Genomic DNA, 20,139 nt, shown 5'->3' on the forward strand with positions numbered 1-20,139 from the left:
CATGTTTAATCCGAATAGTTATAAAATTTTTAATAAATTTGATTTCGGCTGGACATGTATTATTCGTTTATTCTTCGTTCGATTTTAATACATCACTCGCTTAAGGTTGAAAGGATAAACACACTTTGAAAGTAACATGTTAGTAAACATAAACATTATGCCACGTAAAAAACCAAGCTGTTGAGAAAATTCCTTCATTTCTTATACGTTTCAATGCTTCCATATTTCAAAATTTAAAATATATTTATTAGAAGAAGAGAGAGAGATCAAAAGATAGATTTTTTAAACTTAAATTTGTTTTGTATGTAAAATGCCATAAAACGCAAGACATAAAAATATGTAATTAGTAGAAAAAATCTTAAAATAATTGAATTTCTCTTCAATTTTCAAATAAATATATTTTTTTATTACCAGTACTTTTTTCATCTTCTATATATATTACACGTAACATGAAGATATTTAGATGTGTATTATAATAGCATAACTTGATCATCTTGGCATATATAGAAAATATCAAATCGGGGCAATTTTTTCAACGTTACAAATTGTGGGTATGTTTAATTTTGCACTGTAGCTATAAAATTATCTCAAGAAAATGTTTAATATTATTTAGTTTTTAAAACATTATTTTAATAATGAGTGCTTATTCTCACAAACATTAAATAAATAGAATACGTAAGTTGAATATGTAACGAACATGAAAAACGTGCAATAAGTTAATTTTGTGTTCGAATACATTTGTATACCATCACACAAATGCTAACGAAATTTCTTTTAGAACTTTTTCATATTTGAGCAGAAATATTAAAATATTTCTATATCAGCAAAGTTTCAAATAAAATTCGATACATATTTCTTCTTCGTTCGTTTTTCGTTTCTACATCTTTCAACTAAAATATAAATAAACATAGAAATATAAATTTTTTATATATATTAGGAGGAATATTTAAAAAAATGATACGGTTCATTACTTCCTAAATGTAATATTTCATAAATATATTCTTTTCCTACAATTTCTTAACAATTGCGTATTATTGTTTTCAAACTAAATTTTATAAGTAGGATTTAAAGAACCAGTTGCCAAAATCGTACTTTTGGTAACTTTCGATTATATAGATAATAATAATAAGTCTTTATTAATTATTTATTTCTTCAAAATGTCTAAATAAGATGTCACTATAGTCACTATAGTCACTATAGTTTGCCAACAATACTTTTTTTAAATAATCATACCAATTTTCTCTATAATCCTAATTTCTTTAAGTGGTATGATATTTCCCTATAATAAAATATATATACAAACTATAAATATATATAAGAATCATTTGTACAATAATTATTTGGAGTTGTAAAATATTATTTTGAGTATGTAGAAGACACCGCACTGAATTTGAAAAATTCTACTTTGATGTTTCTTTTAAAGGTTTCTTTTAAATTATGTTTTTTCATCAAACTTTGTCGGCACGGGAAGAAATTAATCTATAAGGCTAAACTCTTTTGTATGTGATTCTTATATTAATTGTAAACTTTTTAAGGAGTTTATATATATATATATATATATATATATATATATATATATAGACACACACATTTTGTTTCTAATAAAAGAATCATTTTTATAGATATCTGAAAAAATTTAGGATGTCATTCTTAAAAATATTATTAAGTAGTAGTATAATATACATTGCCACAACAGCGAGTCCTACTGTCGAAACATCCGAAATCGAACAGCGCAGCGTACTAAACGATTTATCAGATCATATATTGCCGTTACATTATAACGTGAAGTTAAGATTCATAGATGATTTTCTCTTTAGTGACTGCGTAATCACTATTTATATTATTAATGCAACAAAACACATAAGTTTTCATATACTGGCTCCAATGAGTATAATGGAAACGGAATTAAAGCAAAACGGAGTGATTTATGAAATGAATAAAAATAATTCAAAAATAAATGATGATAAAAACAATATTGCTATGCTCAATTTCGAAGATCTTTTGTCGCCTGGAACATACAATCTATATATAAGGTCCGAAATTCCAATTAATATCCTAGAAGACTCTTTCGGAATTCCGAACATAAACGAAAATGGAGATAAAGGGTAAGTAGAAGAATAAATTGAAATATCGAAAACAAATTGTATATTTGTGCATTCTATGTTTACAATTGTCTAAAAATCATTATTTAAAGCATATCGTTAAAATGTGACAGGTGGTTAATCACAAATCTCCAAACAAAAAACCTACTTCCGTTTTGGAATAAGCCAGAATTAAAAATTTCTTTTGATTTTTCCATAAAGCATCATCGAAGATACAAAGCTTTGTCGAATATGCCGATACAAGAATCTGTACCGATAACCAATAATCTGATATGGACATATTTTAAAAAGACTCCTTTAATCTCCATAGATAATGTAGCATTTATGGTGTTCGATTTTCATCGGATTAACATGGCTGAAACCGTTAGCATGTGGTGCAGACCGCAATTGATACCGCATGCAAATTTTGCACTGCATGTTATTAAAAATGTTACTATGTATTTCGAAACTTATTGGAATAATTTGAATAAAGTCCTTTTATTTGAGAGCAAAGTGGATCATGTCGCAATCTCGAATTTACAAGATGAAGTCAAACAGATTTTTGGATTTGTCTTTTACAGGTAATATATAAATAAAAATAAATATATTCAATAATAAGGTAATGTATTTTTAATTAGAAAATGATATTAATAACCAAAATTTCGCATACATTTATACAGCATACATAATAGTATAATAATAGTATGATGATTTTTTAGAGAAGCAGATATCATGTACAATGAAAAATTAGATTCTATCGGACGAAAAACGAGAATTGCATCTTTAGTAGCACATGGGGCGATACGAAGATATATTGACAATCTGTTGGATTTTTATTGGTTAAACAAAGGCTTTATTATATTTCTCCAAGCATATATTATCAATGAGGTTTTTTTTATCTCTAACTCTATTTGAATACCCAATCAAAATAAATAATAATACAACAATGTGTACAGAAAATTCTTAAATATTTATGTAAATGTTTCTTCAATATTTTTTGAATTGAAATTCAATATATTTTTAATTGAAACGCTAATTTGAGTCTATAATTACTCGAATCTTCTAAATTCTTATAAATCTATTTAGAGAAATTTAATAAGAAAATAACATGTATTTTAAAGTTAAAATTATTAACACAAATTTGAATTTCACGATGAATAAGAGTCAGACGCAAATGATAGTGCGTCGCACGTCTCTCTGAAACATTAAGTGTTAATAATTATTAGTAGGAAATGTTTGTAGGCAGAAAATGAGAAGCATCGAGATATGAGGTCTTAGTGGTAAGAGTAGTCTTTTGGTAAATGGAACTCGCGTTTGATTCTCGATTCAGCGACTTCGTCCTTCTGCCATTTATCTCGCCAACGCTTCTTCAGAAATGTTAAGAGGATTTTATTAAAAATTTCAAATTGAGATGTAATTATACACTTGGTATATGGACAAAGAAAAATTTGTGCCCGGTATACAATTAATCAGTTTCATGAAAAAATTAATTTCGAATCTAATGCACTATCCGCGTCTAGCTCTTATTTACTACTAAATTCAAATTCGTATTATTGACATTGTTATACATAAATCTTTTTAATTCTTAATTGTTAAAATTATTAAGAAAGAACTTTTAATCATTTAATAAACATCTTATAAATACATTTTCATGTAATTATAACGACATTTAATTTTTTATACGATGATACACATTAAATATAGAGACACACTTTATTATACTCGTAGTTTCAAATCTTATAATGTGCAAAATATTATAAATTATATTTAATATCAGCGATTAATTACGATTGTTTATAAGTGTGTCGACAGCTTCTTCGTCTCTTATTAATTTTATATTCGAATTCTATTTTTAGGTTGTGTTAGATTTCCGGATGATGGAATTGTTTATAGTTCAAGTTCAACATGAATTACTCGATCTCAACACTTATATCGATATAAACATTGAGATAGAGGATAGATACTCTTCTGACAATTATATATATACTTTTCTTTCCTATAATAAAGGTATGTACATATACATTGATTATAAACAAATTTATTTGTATAATTCGCAGTTTATTTATTTATTATTATTTTGCTATAATATTTTAATTAATTCTTGCTATGATAATAAAAAAAGAATTTTAAACTTAAAACTAATTTCTGTATATTGTTTCTAATTATAACTGCATGTTTAATTACAACTACAAAAAATATAAAAAGAAATGAATATTATTGATTTCATATAATGATTAAATTTTTATTAAATTTAAATATATTTATTCATAAGAGTAGATTTATCCTTTGATAGACATATTAAAATAATTTTAAATACTGTATTTCTCACAGAAACTAGGCTTTATTTTTCAAATATGTAAATAGTTCATTAACGTCAACTATTGAATTGTTAACTATTGAATTGTTTTATTGAGCGTTAGTTGTTCTCATTTGAAGTTTGCTTCCGTTATATAGTCTGGTTATATCAGAGTAGTCGTAGCATTTTGATTAATGAGAATAAGTTCAACATTGCTTTTTGCGTAAGATTTTATTTTTTCTAGATAAGCCCATGGGCATCATGGTACTTGTCATGATTATATATGATTATAATGAATGAATTGAATCTATTATCTCTGTGTAACAGCAGATTTCCTTTTTCATCTCACATTTTTACATAAAGTTATAAATGGTTGATCGCTCTAATATCTTAATGTTACTCAATTTGTATATATCGGGTAGATATCTCAAAAAGCTTGCTTTTACATGAAATTCATCTATAAATCTATATGGTAGATATGGATCTATTAGTCGTTTGTCGACGAACAGATATTCAGATTGCATAATTTTTTTAGTTCAGCCAGCAAAGCGTCCCTTTAAGTAACAGTTGATTCGATAACTTAGTTAGATTCTTTAAACAAAATAATTAAAAATTATCATTATACTTTCTTTTATGTCTGTTTTCACCTATCTTATTTTATTTTTTTTTTCTTTTTATTTTAATTTTTAATCTTATTATATGTATTGTTTAACTTTTTTCTTTCTTATACCTTTTACTTTTTTTTAATGTAATGCTATTACTATTATGAGCAAAAGGAATTTCCTATAAATCAAAAATTTATCTAATCGTTTACTTTCTATCTGCTACAATTATTATATTTCTTACTTGGTTTTCATTGGAATATACTTAACATTTTTCAACTTTTGTTATAGATTTAAATACACAATCTTTGTTACTTACCAGGAAAGGCACGGAAGTGTCCCTCTCCGATTTTGATGAGCTTTTAATATGTTGTTTTCTAGACAAAAATAAGGGACACGTATTTTTTTATACGTGCCCATACGCGTGTCTAGGGGGTAAAACACCCCTTTGAAAAAAATCAGTTTTTCCTTTCGAGATGAATATTTCAGAAACTATAAGAGGTAGAAAAAAATTTTCAATTAAAAGTGAAGTGGCTTCAAGAGTACTTTACAATAATTACAAAAAAAATTTTATTTTTTTAAATTTTCAAAATACCCCCACCACTAAATATATTTTTTTTAATTTTGAAATTTCTTTATTACCAAGTAAAAGGTTATTTTTTTACGAATCCAACCATATATGATTAAGTTATGTTTCGAAAAGTCATTTTCCAGAATTAATTATAAACCTCCCTATAATACGCTATTCGTATCCGTCCATACGCTCGATTTTTCGCGCAACACATCTTGTTTTTCTGTAATAAAAGATAACTAACACGGATACATTTATCTATGTAATTACGGTTTTTACGCGTGTATAGCTAGAATAACATTGAGATAACAAATCAAATTTATATTTAATATGTGATAAGATATTAAAACGTTAAGTATAAATAAGCTCAAAATGTATGCATGAAATGACGCACGAGACTCTAAATTTGTTTTATTAAGATAGCACAAAATTAAATAATAATAATAATAATAATAATAATAATAATAATAATAATAATAATGATAATGATAATGATAATGATAATGATAATGATAATGATAATGATAATGATAATGATAATGATAATGATAATGACATTTATGTAAATAATATTATAAAAAAAGTAATATATATGAAAATTTTGTAATTGTAACATACAATTTTATAAAGATCATCAATAAGAGAGGAGGAGAAAGGATAAGATAAAAGAAGGTGTAAACATACATCCATAATACCCATTTATTAAATCATATATAAATATATAATGCTTTTTATTAAATAGACAAATAAGAAATTTTATAACATAATTGTATAATTCAATTGCACAATATAAATGTATAAATGCATTTGATATAATTATGTACATAAATAAAATTATGGTTTAAAATTGTTACAAAAATGGTGGTCATGAAAAAAATGTTGTAAACATAGCGTTTTCTTACACCATGCACAAGTAATTATACCAATATTGCCGCAAACATCGCATGTTAGTTTAAATTTTTTTTAAAACAAAAATTAACTGACGTTTCAAATTGTGCTGGTCTATCTTCAATATAACCGCTTTTATGCCATGCATATTTAAATAAATCTCATATTTAAATAAATCTCTAAATCTCGGTAATGAAAATTGATAGTGTGTTAAAGATTGCAATTTTAAAATGGCATCTCGTGAATGAAGTTTAATTTCTAAATCTAGAAGTATGACAATATCTGAAAAATATTTTATAAAATTTTTCCACAAACGAAAACCATATACATCTAATGGTTGTCTTTGACCCGTTGTCCCTGCTGGTATAGTTAAAAAAACAATATCTTCAGCAGATTCTGGTTTATTTTTTGTAATTATATTTGGACAATGTCCAGTCCAAGAATCAAATAATAAAACTGATTTAGAATCAACATTTGAAAAATAAACTTCTTTTAACCAAATTTCAAAATGATGTGATGTTAATTTTCCAGATTTTGAGGCCATAACAAAAATATTGTTCTCCTTAAACATTGTTTCTTTTACTCTCGGACCGAATGATCCAGTGGGTTCTTTTAAAACAATAAAAAGAGGTGATAATAATCTACCATCGCCTGAAATTGTTGGTTGTATAGCATAACTATGTGTAATTGCCGATATTGACTGTGCTGTGCACTCTACCATTTTTGTACCTTGGATTGCTAAAGAACGACCACTGTGAAATTCTAATTGAAAACCGCTTTGCTCTGAATTATATATATTTTCATATCCATAACGCGTAATATAATATTTTACATTTTCGATAAATCTATTGCTTTCTACTTCCAGAGATTCTTTTGATTTTATAGATTTTTGTAACAAATTTTGTGACTTTACGGGAAACAATATTATATATAGCTATATATAAAGCTATATATATATATATATATATAATATATATAGCTATATATATTATATATAGCTTATTTATACTTAACGTTATAATATCTTATCACATATTAAATATAAATTTGATTTGTTATCTCAATGTTATTCTAGCTATACACGCGAAAAAAACGTAATTACATAGATAAATGTATCCTTGTTATCTTTTATTACAGAAAAACAAGATGTGTTGCGCGAAAAATCGAGCGCATGGACGGATACGAATAGCGTATTATAGGGAGGTTTATAATTAATTCTGGAAAATGACTTTTCGAAACATAACAATCATATATGGTTGGATTCGTAAAAAAATAACCTTTCACTTGGTAATAAAGAAATTTCAAAATAAAAAAAAAATATATTCAGTGGTGCGGGTATTTTGAAAATTTAAAAAAATAAAAATTTTTTTGTAATTATTGTAAAGTACTCTTGAAGCCACTTAACTTTTAATTTAAAAATTTTTTTCTATCTCTTATAGTTTCTGAAATATTCATCTCGAAAGGAAAAAACTGATTTTCTTCAAAGGGGTGTTTTACCTCCTAGACACGCGTATGGGCACGTATAAAAAAATTCGTGTCCCTTATTTCTGTCTAGAAAACAACATATTAAAAGCTCATCAAAATCGGAGGTGGACACTTCCGTGCCTTTCCGTGCCTGTTAGTTTTAATTTATTTATACAATATATTTACACATTTATTTACAAACTTGTGTGAATAATGCGACAAAAACATTTAAAATATATTATAAATTAATTTCTTTATTTGTGTATCATTTTAGGCTCCATCATATGCCGCATGTTAGAACGAACATTACCACATAGTATATTTTTAAAAAGAATCATTGAATATTTGAATCATCCGTGAGTATAATATAATATATTATAATATAATAATATATACGTATAGTAAATTATATTAAAATTTTTATATACCTATGAAAGGTACATTATAATATTAAAATACGTACAAATAAATTATGTAAAATGTGATTTTCTTTTTATGATGCTGATCAATTATACACAATTTTTAACATTTTTATCACAATATTAAATTCTATAGATATACTAATCCTATGGGAAAAACTTCCAATTATTTATGGAACGCTATGCAAAATGTCACAGATGAATTAGATTCCGAGTATCAATTTATTATAAAAAGCGCGGTACATTCATGGGCTATACAGAGATGTTTCCCCGTGTTAGAGGTGATGCGAAATTATTCGAGCGATGTTATAACTATATCGGCACAATTTCACAGCAAGTTGGATGAACAGAATGAATATTATATACCTATTACTTATACTACGGAGCAAAATTCCAATTTTACCAGAACTTGGTCAAATATTTGGTTAACATCATCAAATTCAAAAATTGAATTCTTTCTTAAGAAAGATCAATGGATCATTGTAAACTTACAACAAACTGGTAAAAATTGAATAATAAATTTGTATTTTCGTATAACATATATATTATATTTATAATTGGCTATATATAAAATATAATTTAAACATTATGCTTGTAGCCAAAATTTGAGCCAAAGTTTCTAGCCTAATTTGAATTTATACAAAATTTCTTAAACAAGTTTTTAAGTTTTACTTAATTATCACATGTCATATCATTCATTTTCATTATCATATGTCATATCATTCATTTTCTATTTATAAATTTATATCACATATGACATATGATAATGTCATATTTTTTCTAACCCTTTTTAAACTTTTTTTATCATTTCATTTGTTTCTATAATAATTTTATAGCGTCTTCCATTGGGAAAAACTCGCTGGAACTCAGTGCCCCCTAGTTTTCTAGTTTTTTGACGGGATTACACGAAACGCCATCAGTTCTCAGCTAGTTTTGCACTCTCAATGGAATATGTCTGTTGAACTCAGTTTTAAGAAAAGAGCGGCAAACGAGTAATATTTAACAAAAGAGTAATGTTTATCAAAAGACTGTAGTGCTCTTAAGAGGAAGATTGAGTTTAGTCAGTAAAGTATTCATCTCGATTATCTCTTATAATTTTAATATAATATTATGGTGTTATAATATATATATATATATATATATATATATATATATATATATATATATATATATACATATATACACTACATGTTATCACATATTATACATATTATCAAAAATATAACCTTAAAAAATCAAATATTACCTGATCATCGGTCTTTAAGTGAATAATATCCACATAATTCATAATTTTTTAGCTTCATATTTTTCGTGTTTGCAAGAAGTAACAGAATTTCATCTTCGCTTGATGAAGACGAAGATTCTAAAAATTTACTTGCTACAAATAAGTCCATATTTCTTGTTCACAGCAATGAACAGTTCAAATTCAAACAGTGTAACACAGACAGCTCCGGCCTCTAAACTCGGGGCCACTTTTACCGCACTCAGTGCGCACTGAGAGCATTTTGCACTGCCAATGAAATGTGCAGCACTCAGAACATGCTTACTAAAACTACCAATGAAATACGCTTCAAGCACTCAGTGCTGCCAGTGCAAGCGAGTTTTTCCCAATGGAAGACGCTATTACCCAATTTTACACAAAACTTTATCGCTTATCGTTGCTTGATAAACACTTCCATGACGAGACAAAACAAACTCGTCACACAAAACAGGTTCGAATATAAACTGTGTACTGAAAAAATATGGATAAAACTTAATAGAGACGTAGCTAAAGATTAATACAAGAGATTTCAAGTGGCGAAAGATAGGTTTTGCTGTTTGGGCATGTTTTATCAAATTAGACCTAAAATTTTATAGCCAGACCGTGTGGGGAGTATTAATAATCGCCTCGCATCATACGTTGATAGAACAAATTAAATCAGTAGAAAAGTTCTTTACTATTTTGCGATTTTTTCACATTTGTCAATACAATTTTCATGGTTTTCCAATATTATTCAGTTTATAGAAATAAATTGAAAGAATCTAATAATTAATAAATTAATAATTAATTGATTTGTTGCATAACAGGATACTATCGCGTCTTTTACGATATCGAGAATTGGCGAAAAATTGCGCAATACTTAAATTCTGCAAAATATAAGAATATACATGTTCTCAATCGAGCGCAAATCATCGATGATGCATTCCATTTCGCGATAAAAAAAAAACTTGAATTCTCCATATTTTGGCAACTCGCTAATTATTTGTCAAGGGAAAGAGATTATATAGCATGGTATCCTATGATCAAAGCACTTGAATTTTTGTCGAATATCTTTCCATTCTTATACGTACAGACTGGATGTAAGGTAAACACAATTATTGATTTTGTTTTTAATTATCTATTAAGACATTAATTATGTATGGTTTAATATAACGATTTCATATATCATAATAAAATGATGAAATAATTCTTAAAAAAATAGATATATGTAATGATTTTAAAGAAAGAATTTAATTATGTATAATTACATAATTTTAACATACAAATATCAAAAACATAATTTAAATTTTCCGACACTTATATATATATATATATATATACATATATATATTACAAGAAAATGACAATTTTAAAATTTATAAAATGTGATTATTAAATGAAAAAAAAAAAAATATATATATATATACAGGGTGTCCCGCAACGTGATGTTCACACTGAAACTGTGTATTCTTTGTGTCATTCTAAGTCAAAAAGTCTTAATACACATATGCCCTAAAGTCGCTTGTTTCAAAGTTATAGCGAAAAAATGCAAAAGTAGTTATTTCTCGCACTAATGCGAGAAAAGCACCTTTATGACTTACTTTATCGCACTAGTAGTGCGGAAATAACAGGCATTACAAAAAATATTGTATGTATGGCATGTGCGGAAGACACATGTGAGACTACACCCTGTATATATAGGGTGGGCCATTATAATGTCCCAAATATCTCTTTTCCTACGCCTTTTACAAAAAATGTTTTGTACAAAAGTTGTATGGTTTCAAGGGGGACATAAGATGGTGTCATTAATTTGATCTTGAACAGTTACTTGAAGGTCACGTGAAGGTCACCTTCAATTTTTTAAATGGAACCGCCTATTTTTTATTGCATATTCTTGCAGCTCATCTCGAGAGCTTTTCAAAACACTATAATTAAGTTAGTTTTCATTAAGTACTTTCCGAGTTATGAGGCTTGAAATCATTTCTTAATTTTACATAAACTATAAAATATCTTGTAAAATATTCATTTTTCGATTATCTTACCTTTATACTTTTATATAGAAAATAATGAAAGGAATCAATTGGTGTAAAGAAAACACAGTTGTTTCGAAGAAAAAATATGTAATTTGCAATTAACAATTACATATTTTTTCTTAAAAGTAACTGTGTTTTCTTTACACCAATTGATTCCTCTCATTATTTTGTACATAAAAGTATTAAGGTAAGATAATCGAAAAATGAATATTTTACAAGATATTTTATAGTTTATGTAAAATTAAGAAATGATTTCAAGCCTCATAACTCGGAAAGTACTTAATGAAAACTAACTTAATTATAGTGTTTTGAAAAGCTCTCGAGATGAGCTGCAAGAATATGCAATAAAAAGTAGGCGGTTCCATTTAAAAAATTGAAGGTGACCTTCACGTGACCTTCAAGTAACTATTCAAGGTCAAATTAATGACACCATCTTATGTCCTCCTTGAAGCCATACAACTTTTGTACAAAACATTTTTTGTAAAAGGCGTAGGAAAAGAGATATTTGGGACATTATAATGGCCCACCCTGTATATACAGGGTATAGTCTCATATGTGTGTCTTCCGCACATGCCATACATACAATATTTTTTGTAATTGTAAATGCCTGTTATTTCCGCACTACTAGTGCGATAAAGTAAGTCATAAAGGTGCTTTTCTCGCATTAGTGCGAGAAATAACTACTTTTGCATTTTTTCGCTATAACTTTGAAACAAGCGACTTTAGGGCATATGTATATTAAGACTTTTTGACTTAGAATGACACAAAGAATATACAGTTTCAGTGTGGACATCACGTTGCGGGACACCCTGTATATATATATATATATTTCTTTTTAATATAATAATAACATTTTATAAATTTTGAAATTGCCATTTTCTTGTAATACATTGTTATTTTCTTGTAATACTAAGACTTCAGAATATATATTATAAATAATAATGTGGTGCGTTGTAATTTATGTTCAATTTAAGGATATTATAGTAACAATTATTTTCTTTATATATTAATTATTTTGCGTAATAGAATGTTTGCGGCGCGTATTAAAAATATGAAAAGAGAGAAAGATCATTTGCAGAGAGAGAGAGAGAGAGAGAGAAATTGACTTATAATTTTAAAATAAATTTGTTACAGCCAGTAATAATCCGTTTGTAAATACTATATTTAATATAATTATAATTATATAATTATATAATTATAATTATATAAAAAGTAAAAATTTTTGGATTTGAATTCTATTTAAAATCGATATTTGATATGCAACAGATTTAAATTAAGAGAATAATTGATCCTATATCAAATTCAACGATCAATATATGAGTAACCCAAATTCCAAGTGATACAAACTTAAACCTAATTCCGAGTCATTAGTAGAATTCAGGTGGAGACAATGGTATTTATCATCAACCAATATAATTATACTGAAATCGTCTGTTTTCAAGGTCGAGATTGAACCTACATAGTTAAATCATTTATATGTATATTTATGATTAATAAAATGTAAAATACTTTATTTCTCAAACTTTTATTTTTCGGGCTTACCACTTGACATTTGAGTCATTCTTATATAGACTGTAATATACATAATAAGAATATAGAAACATTTGGATATAAAATATGTATGTACACAGTTATTCAAATAAGAGATCATTTAATGTGATTATTATATTAGTTAATGCTATAAATATCATAAAATTATGAAGGTAAAATTGTCTAGTAAATATGTGTATATATTTTGCACATACATATTATATCTGTTCTTTATATGAAAGGATGAAATAAAAAGATGCTATATTCTTTATCAAATTTTAGGAAATACTAGAAATTTTTGATTTAAGATGGAATATATTTATAGAAGATAGCGATGATGATCATACTGAATATTTAAAGCAAGAACTCGCAAAGTGGAAATGTATTATAAATGATATTTCATGCAAAAGAGAGGCCAGTTATCAATTGCAAAAGCATCTGATAAATCCTAAAAAAAATAAGTAATTTTTTTACAATACTGAATTCTTTATAGGCATATTTCTATATAATGCAAATGATAATCATATATATCAAATATATATATCATATATATCAAAAATAATTCATCAAACACTAAAAAAACTATTAATATAATTTTGTTAAAAAATTTTTACTTCTTTTCTGAACTATCTTTTATAGACTTTCGCCTGGATGGAAGAGGTGGACATATTGTAATGGTTTGAAAACGGCAAATCGTGATACATGGGATAAAGTTTTTAACGATAGCATAAAAGAAATTGATTATACAATTTTAGAATGTCTTGCTTACATTGAAAACTCTAAAATCATAATCAATTATTTAGAGATAAAATTACCAGATAATTTTGCATTTCTTTGGCATACTCTACCTTATCATCAATCCAAATCGGTAGAACAAGCTGACATTTTAATTGCTAATACTTTTCTTTTTACTCTTGCCAGAAATACTAAGCATATCCTTGAGGACATATTAAATAATTTCTGCAAAATTAGATGTTTTTACAAGTAATACGATATTATTTTATAAAAATATATAGATATAGTTTATTGTTCATGTTAATTATGAATGTACTGTTTTATTTTTATAGGCGTTTTGTAAGTAAGATTGCGGCATTAACTGTTATAATTAACAATGTGTATTCTAAAGAACACTTGGACGAGGTAATTTTAATATATCAAAGTTACATATTTATATGTTAAATTTTTATTAGAAAATTTATTTTTTACGATGCATCTATACGTGTTTCAAGGTTGATGGTACAAACTCTTATGACAGATAAAGGGACTAAAAATGATCATTTTTTTGACAATAAACTTATCTTCACAATTTCATAATTTCAACGCATGGTCCAAAAATAATACTTTCACATAATTTCACGCCATGATAGAAATGCTAAATCTCTGATAGAATCAACAGAAATATGGTCTGACGTGCGTGCAATAACAAATTAACTCATTTTTAGCAACTATTGTAATGTATATTGAAATAAAACAAAACAAAATAATTAAAATAAAAATATAAAAAAAACATTTCTCTTGCACACAACATCCTCTGCTGCTTACCCAACGTATAGGAAAAAAGCCCCGTGGGCTAGCCCTTAGCAGGACTCTAGTACGTTTCTACCATGCAGTAGTGTTGAATAGGTTGTCTTTATCAAAGCTCTAGACTGAAAATATCATTTATTTGCTATCGCGTTGAAACTATGAATTTGCGAACATGAGTTTATTGTCAAAAAATGTTCAATTTTATCCTATACTTAGAAGTTAGTAACAGCGACCATAAAACACTTTGTACATGTTATACATTTTATATATTGTATAATATAAACTTTTACGTATCTTGTTCTATAATTCTGACAATGAAGCTCTGGCTATGTGATAATGCGGCAATTACGAAATCATTTATTGATGACAATTGTTAAAATAATCTCTTTTAGATTAAAAAATTCATTAAAACAGAGATTGAAGGACCAACTCTTTCCTATGTTGAACGCAAGATAGAAACACGCCGGTCGGAGATCGAAAGACAGAAAAAAGTTTTTCAATATTTGTTCATCAAATAAAAATGTAAACATTTATAATGCGTCGAACTGTCTCAAGACCATAGTATAAATGTTGGGGATAAGATATATAAATTGGCATATGTAATTAATCAATACTTTCATATAATTATTAATAATTTTTTAATGGTTTTTAATTAATTTTGTAAGTAATTTTTACATTATATATTGGTTATCTTTGTAATGCAGATTTAATATTTTTATACGTATGGTTAATTACTTTTTATGTAATATTTATTGTACATACATATATGCATAATAATAAACATAAACATAAATATATATGTATGTGTGTGTGTATATATATATGTATATATATTTATGATATACATATATGTATATGGTATACATATATTTATAATATGCATAATGTGTATATATATGGTATACATATACATATATAGTATACATATATTTATAATATGCATATATATGTGTGTGTGTATATATATATATATATATATATATATATATATATATATATATATATGCATATATATGTGTATATATATATATATATAATACATATATTTATGATGTGCATTCATGCTATTAATTATGTGTCTTTAAATATGTAACTTTGTACTTAAATTATATAAAAATCAGAATTCAGATGTATTAATTAAATATAATATGTATTAAATTTAATATATGTACGAAACATAAAATTAAATATTTCTATAACTCGTTATTGTATAACATTTTCTATTATAATTTTTAATTTAATCCAAGAATGAGAAGTAGATAAATGATTACATTTTTTTAATCTTTGTGAATGGGGTTCTTGCTAATATATATTTATATAATATTAAATATTTAGCATTACATAAAAAGATAAATTAAATGTGTTACTAATATTGCATCCATGCTTTTATTTTTCAATAATTGACTGAAACAGTAATATTTGTTCGATATTAACAAATTCAAATTTATTTTATGCTTTATATATAATGATGATCGGTAGTAATGATGAAGGTTGAGAAAGGAAATGTTTTTCGATCTTTAAATCTGTAAATCTTAATCTCTTCAGTAAAAATGGATCAAATCGAAATACTCATGACCAATATTCCTTACATCTTTCAAATAAAGAAGTTATTAATAAAGAGTGAAGAAGTGTATATTAAGGTTTCTTTAATTTTTCTTTTTTCTTTGCCATGAAGAAACACTGCAAGTAAGTAAATACCCGTTTATAGGATCATTTATTACTCAGACAATTAAAATAAAAAATGGCATAGAATAAAAATAATTTTTCATAAACATTGTAAGTAATTAGGTTTTATTCTATGCATCAAATAAGGATGCTCGTTATCTTGTTTTACAATCCGTTTATCATTGTAATTGTCATAATAAAGAAATAAAAAGTCAGATGACATGGTAGTCCGCAGTTGAACATTCCGAAATTAGAGAAATGATATTAGACATTACCGCAGAGTATCATAACGAGAAAAGTATTATTTTTTGGATTGATGAATATGTCGATGTATGGACCAAATATTTCAACCGTAACATTAAAATTCTGTTTGTCATTCATTTTTCGAACATGCAAAAACGTTAAAATATGATCTCAATATATTTCCTGATTTTATTTACGAATGATTTTGGATGTATACATGTAGAATCCGATAAATTAAAATACTTGGAAACTTTATTTGATGATACCGTATGTTTCGTTTTATTTGGTATTTCGCGTTTGTCAGTTCTTATCATACATTCCTCGCATACATTTTTAGTACTTAGTAAGTGTAAGCTCATTCGTAATATTAATTGTATTATTCGTAATATAATTTTTGTAATATAACACTTTGACATTTTCTTTCAAATATTATTTAACATTTTAAATATTCTAACATCATACTAAACTGTTATGAAGTTGTTATATAGTAAAATGAACGATATGCAGAAATTTAATTACAATCAATATTGTTATTGTTACATGCACTAATATAACAAATTTTCCTAATTAATACCTTATTATATCCTTATTTAATTGCCTCAGTGTTAAAAATTACATTAAAATACTCGAAAAATTAATTAACTTATTTTTAGAAAAAGTATATTTATATTATCTCAATTACTTTTTTATTATTTAATTTACTTGAATTAGAAGGAAGAAATAAGACATTAAAATTTATTAGAAACTGTATACTGACACTTTATTCATGCTATGCATGCGCGAAAAATCCATACATATACTAAGAGAAAAATTAGTAAGTATTATAAGTAATAGATTTTTAGCGACAATTATATTTAAGCTATTATTACTATAGACACTGTGTATTATGATGACTATTAATGCATTCTCAATTTCTCTGCTGATTAATTTAAAATTAATTCTATGTAGAGGAATAGAGAGAAAGAGAGAGAGATTATTTAAATGTAGCAAACAAATTAGACCAGTACATTAACTTGCGTATGAATTAGTGTCATATAAATAGGAAATAAAATTTAAAATACCTTAACTGATACGATACAAATATATATTCTCTTGTATTTATATTTCATATATATAATAAGTCATTGCAAAAAGGTAATTCTTTATAGAAAATAAAAAATAAAAAATAAAAAATATTTTTTTATTTTATACACAAAATACAATTCTCAATTGAATTTCTTGAACTTTTTCGAGAAAAATTATTCTAAATAAAAGCTTTATAAATGCAAACGAGATACAAAATTTATAAGTATATACATATTGATTTCTCGAGAGAGCGATGAAAATAAGATATTTCTTTGTTATGTATGATCAAGGTGATATTTATATGACACGTATCTTATACACTTGACTACAGGTATGCCGACAGCCGACAGCACCATCAGTTTATAATAGCCTCTCGAAGCGGTAAGATCTCGATTGAATATTAAATTTGTAATTAAATCTGTGGCTGGTTCAACAAATAAGGTAAAAGACATAAAATAAATATACAATAAAATACATATCTCTTTTTCTTTTTTGAACATAAGCATACACAAATGTGTGAACGAAATAACAGACAATTTTGTTTCTTAAAAGAGATATTTCTCTTCAATTTTCAAATAAATATACTTCTTTATTGCAATATTTTTCATCTTCTACATATTGCGACTAAATGAAGAGATTTAGACATGTATTGTAATAGCATAATTTTACCTCCTTGATATATAAAAAATATAAAATCCAGATAAATTTTTTGACGTTACAAAATTGTGTGTATATTCAATTTTGCACTGTACCTATAAAATTATCTCACAAATGCGTAATATTACCTGTATTTAATTTTTAAAACATTTTTTTTATAATGACTGCCTAGAGTCAATATTCTCAAACATTAGATAAATAGAATATGTCAAGTTGAATATGTAACGAACATGTATGAAAAATATGCAATAAATTAATATTTTGCCCGAATACATTTGCATGTCATAGAAAGTGCTAACAAAGTTTATATTATCATTTTTATGTTTAATCCGAATAATTATGTCAATAAAACTTTTAATAAATTTAATTCCAGCTGGACATTTATTGTTCGTTTATTCTTTGTTCAATTTTAGTACATTCTCTTAAGGTTGAAAGGACAAAAACATTTTGAAAATAATACGTTAGTAATACAAACTATATTACGTATAGAACTTAGTTGTTATGAAATGCAAAACACAAAAATATGTAAGATAAAATCTTAAAAATAATAAAACTTGAGAGAAATAAAAATTATGTTTATTGTTTTCCCTTTTTCCGAATTCTCTAAATTACGTTTTTCATGTATCCTTATGTTCAAGCTCAAGGAAAATATTTTATATGCCGTTTCAATAAGTTTTCTAGTTTTAAATTTTATTATATTTATATTTTTATTTAGCATTATGTTTGCACATGTTATGTTACTAATAACGAAAACGGTTTTATATAGGCACTCAAAAGGGATTTAGCATGTCATTATTAAAATTATTACTAAGTATTAGTACAATATACACTGCCGCAATGGTAATAGTGAATCCTATCAACAACGAATCGGATGTCGTGAGGCATAATGCATTAAACTATTTTTTGTCAGAGTATAATATACTGCCATTACATTATAACATGGAGTTAAAAATACTCGATAATGATTTTTATGGTAATTGCGTAATCACTATTTATATTATTACTGCAACACAAAACATACATTTTCGTGTACCGGATTCGATGACTAGTATAAAATCGGAATTAATGCCAAATGACAATGGAGTGATTTATGAAAAGATACCAATTTATAATTCTAAGACGTATTATTATAAAAACAATATTGTCATGTCTACATACAAGGATGTCTTGCTACCTGGAAAGTACAATCTGAATATAACTTATCAAATTAATATGATAAGAGAGTCTTTTGGAACTTCATACATAAACGTAAATGGAAATAAAGAGTAAGTAGAAGAATAAATTGAAATATCAAATTACAAAAACAAATTCTATATTTGTGCATTTTACATTTACAATTGTCTAAAATTAGTCCTTAGTTAAAGCTTATCGTTAAAATGTGGCAGGTGGTTAATCGCAACAGATATCCAAACAAGAAAAAAACACATATTCCCGTTTTGGAACAAGCCAGAATTAAAAATTACTTTTAATATTTCCATAATACATCATCGAAGATACAAAGCTTTGTCGAATATGCCGATACAAGTATCTAGATTGGTAGACAAAGATACGATGCAGACATATTTTAAGACTGCTTTGATTTCCACAAATGATGTAGCATTTACGGTGTCCGATTTTCATCGGATCAGCTTGACTAAAACCGTTGCCATGTGGTGCAGGCCGCAAATTGCGTTACCGCATGCAAGATTTGCAAAGCATGTTATTGAAGGTGTTGCTACGTATTTGGAAAATTATTGGAATAATTCGGGAAGAATCCTTACTTCACCTGAGAGCAAAGTGGATCATGTCGCAATCCTTAATTTACAAGATGGAATCAAACAGATTTTGGGATTTGTCTTTCATAGGTAATATATATAATTAA

General features: G+C 26.1%; 2 protein-coding genes and 1 pseudogene across 2 annotated transcripts in view; 2 read left to right on the forward strand and 1 right to left on the reverse strand.

The window, feature by feature from the left end:
• LOC145972772 (aminopeptidase N-like) overlaps window positions 1–20,139 on the forward strand; it is a 29,209-nt gene that overhangs the window by 609 nt on the left and 8,461 nt on the right. The window contains exons 2-4 of the mRNA XM_083101684.1: window positions 17,953–18,062; window positions 19,045–19,543; window positions 19,664–20,122. Coding sequence (XP_082957810.1) covers window positions 19,065–19,543; window positions 19,664–20,122 — 938 coding nt within the window. The 5' untranslated portion in view covers window positions 17,953–18,062; window positions 19,045–19,064. The remainder of the gene's footprint in view (window positions 1–17,952; window positions 18,063–19,044; window positions 19,544–19,663; window positions 20,123–20,139) is intronic.
• On the forward strand, window positions 1,982–10,349 carry LOC145972773 (aminopeptidase A-like). Its single transcript, XM_083101685.1, has 6 exons — window positions 1,982–2,662; window positions 2,801–2,969; window positions 3,938–4,088; window positions 8,177–8,258; window positions 8,458–8,822; window positions 9,731–10,349. Exons 1-6 carry the CDS (start codon window positions 2,334–2,336, stop codon window positions 9,817–9,819), a joined length of 1,185 nt encoding a protein of 394 aa, XP_082957811.1. The 5' UTR covers window positions 1,982–2,333; the 3' UTR covers window positions 9,820–10,349.
• Window positions 6,385–8,092, reverse strand: LOC145972669 (uncharacterized; annotated as a pseudogene).

The sequence above is a fragment of the Camponotus vicinus genome, unplaced genomic scaffold (assembly GCF_025532165.1).
Source record: "Camponotus vicinus isolate PSW18456_S1 unplaced genomic scaffold, iyCamVici1.0 SCAF_6, whole genome shotgun sequence".
NCBI classification, from domain to species: domain Eukaryota; kingdom Metazoa; phylum Arthropoda; class Insecta; order Hymenoptera; family Formicidae; genus Camponotus; species Camponotus vicinus.

Coding starts and splice junctions, on each gene's coding strand:
- LOC145972773 (XM_083101685.1), top strand. CDS start 2,334: ATGCCGATACAAGAATCTGTACCGATAACCAATAATCTGATATGGACA. Junction 4,089..8,176: donor TTTTCTTTCCTATAATAAAG/GTATGTACATAT, acceptor GTATCATTTTAG/GCTCCATCATATGCCGCATG. Junction 8,823..9,730: donor TGTAAACTTACAACAAACTG/GTAAAAATTGAA, acceptor TCTTGTTCACAG/CAATGAACAGTTCAAATTCA.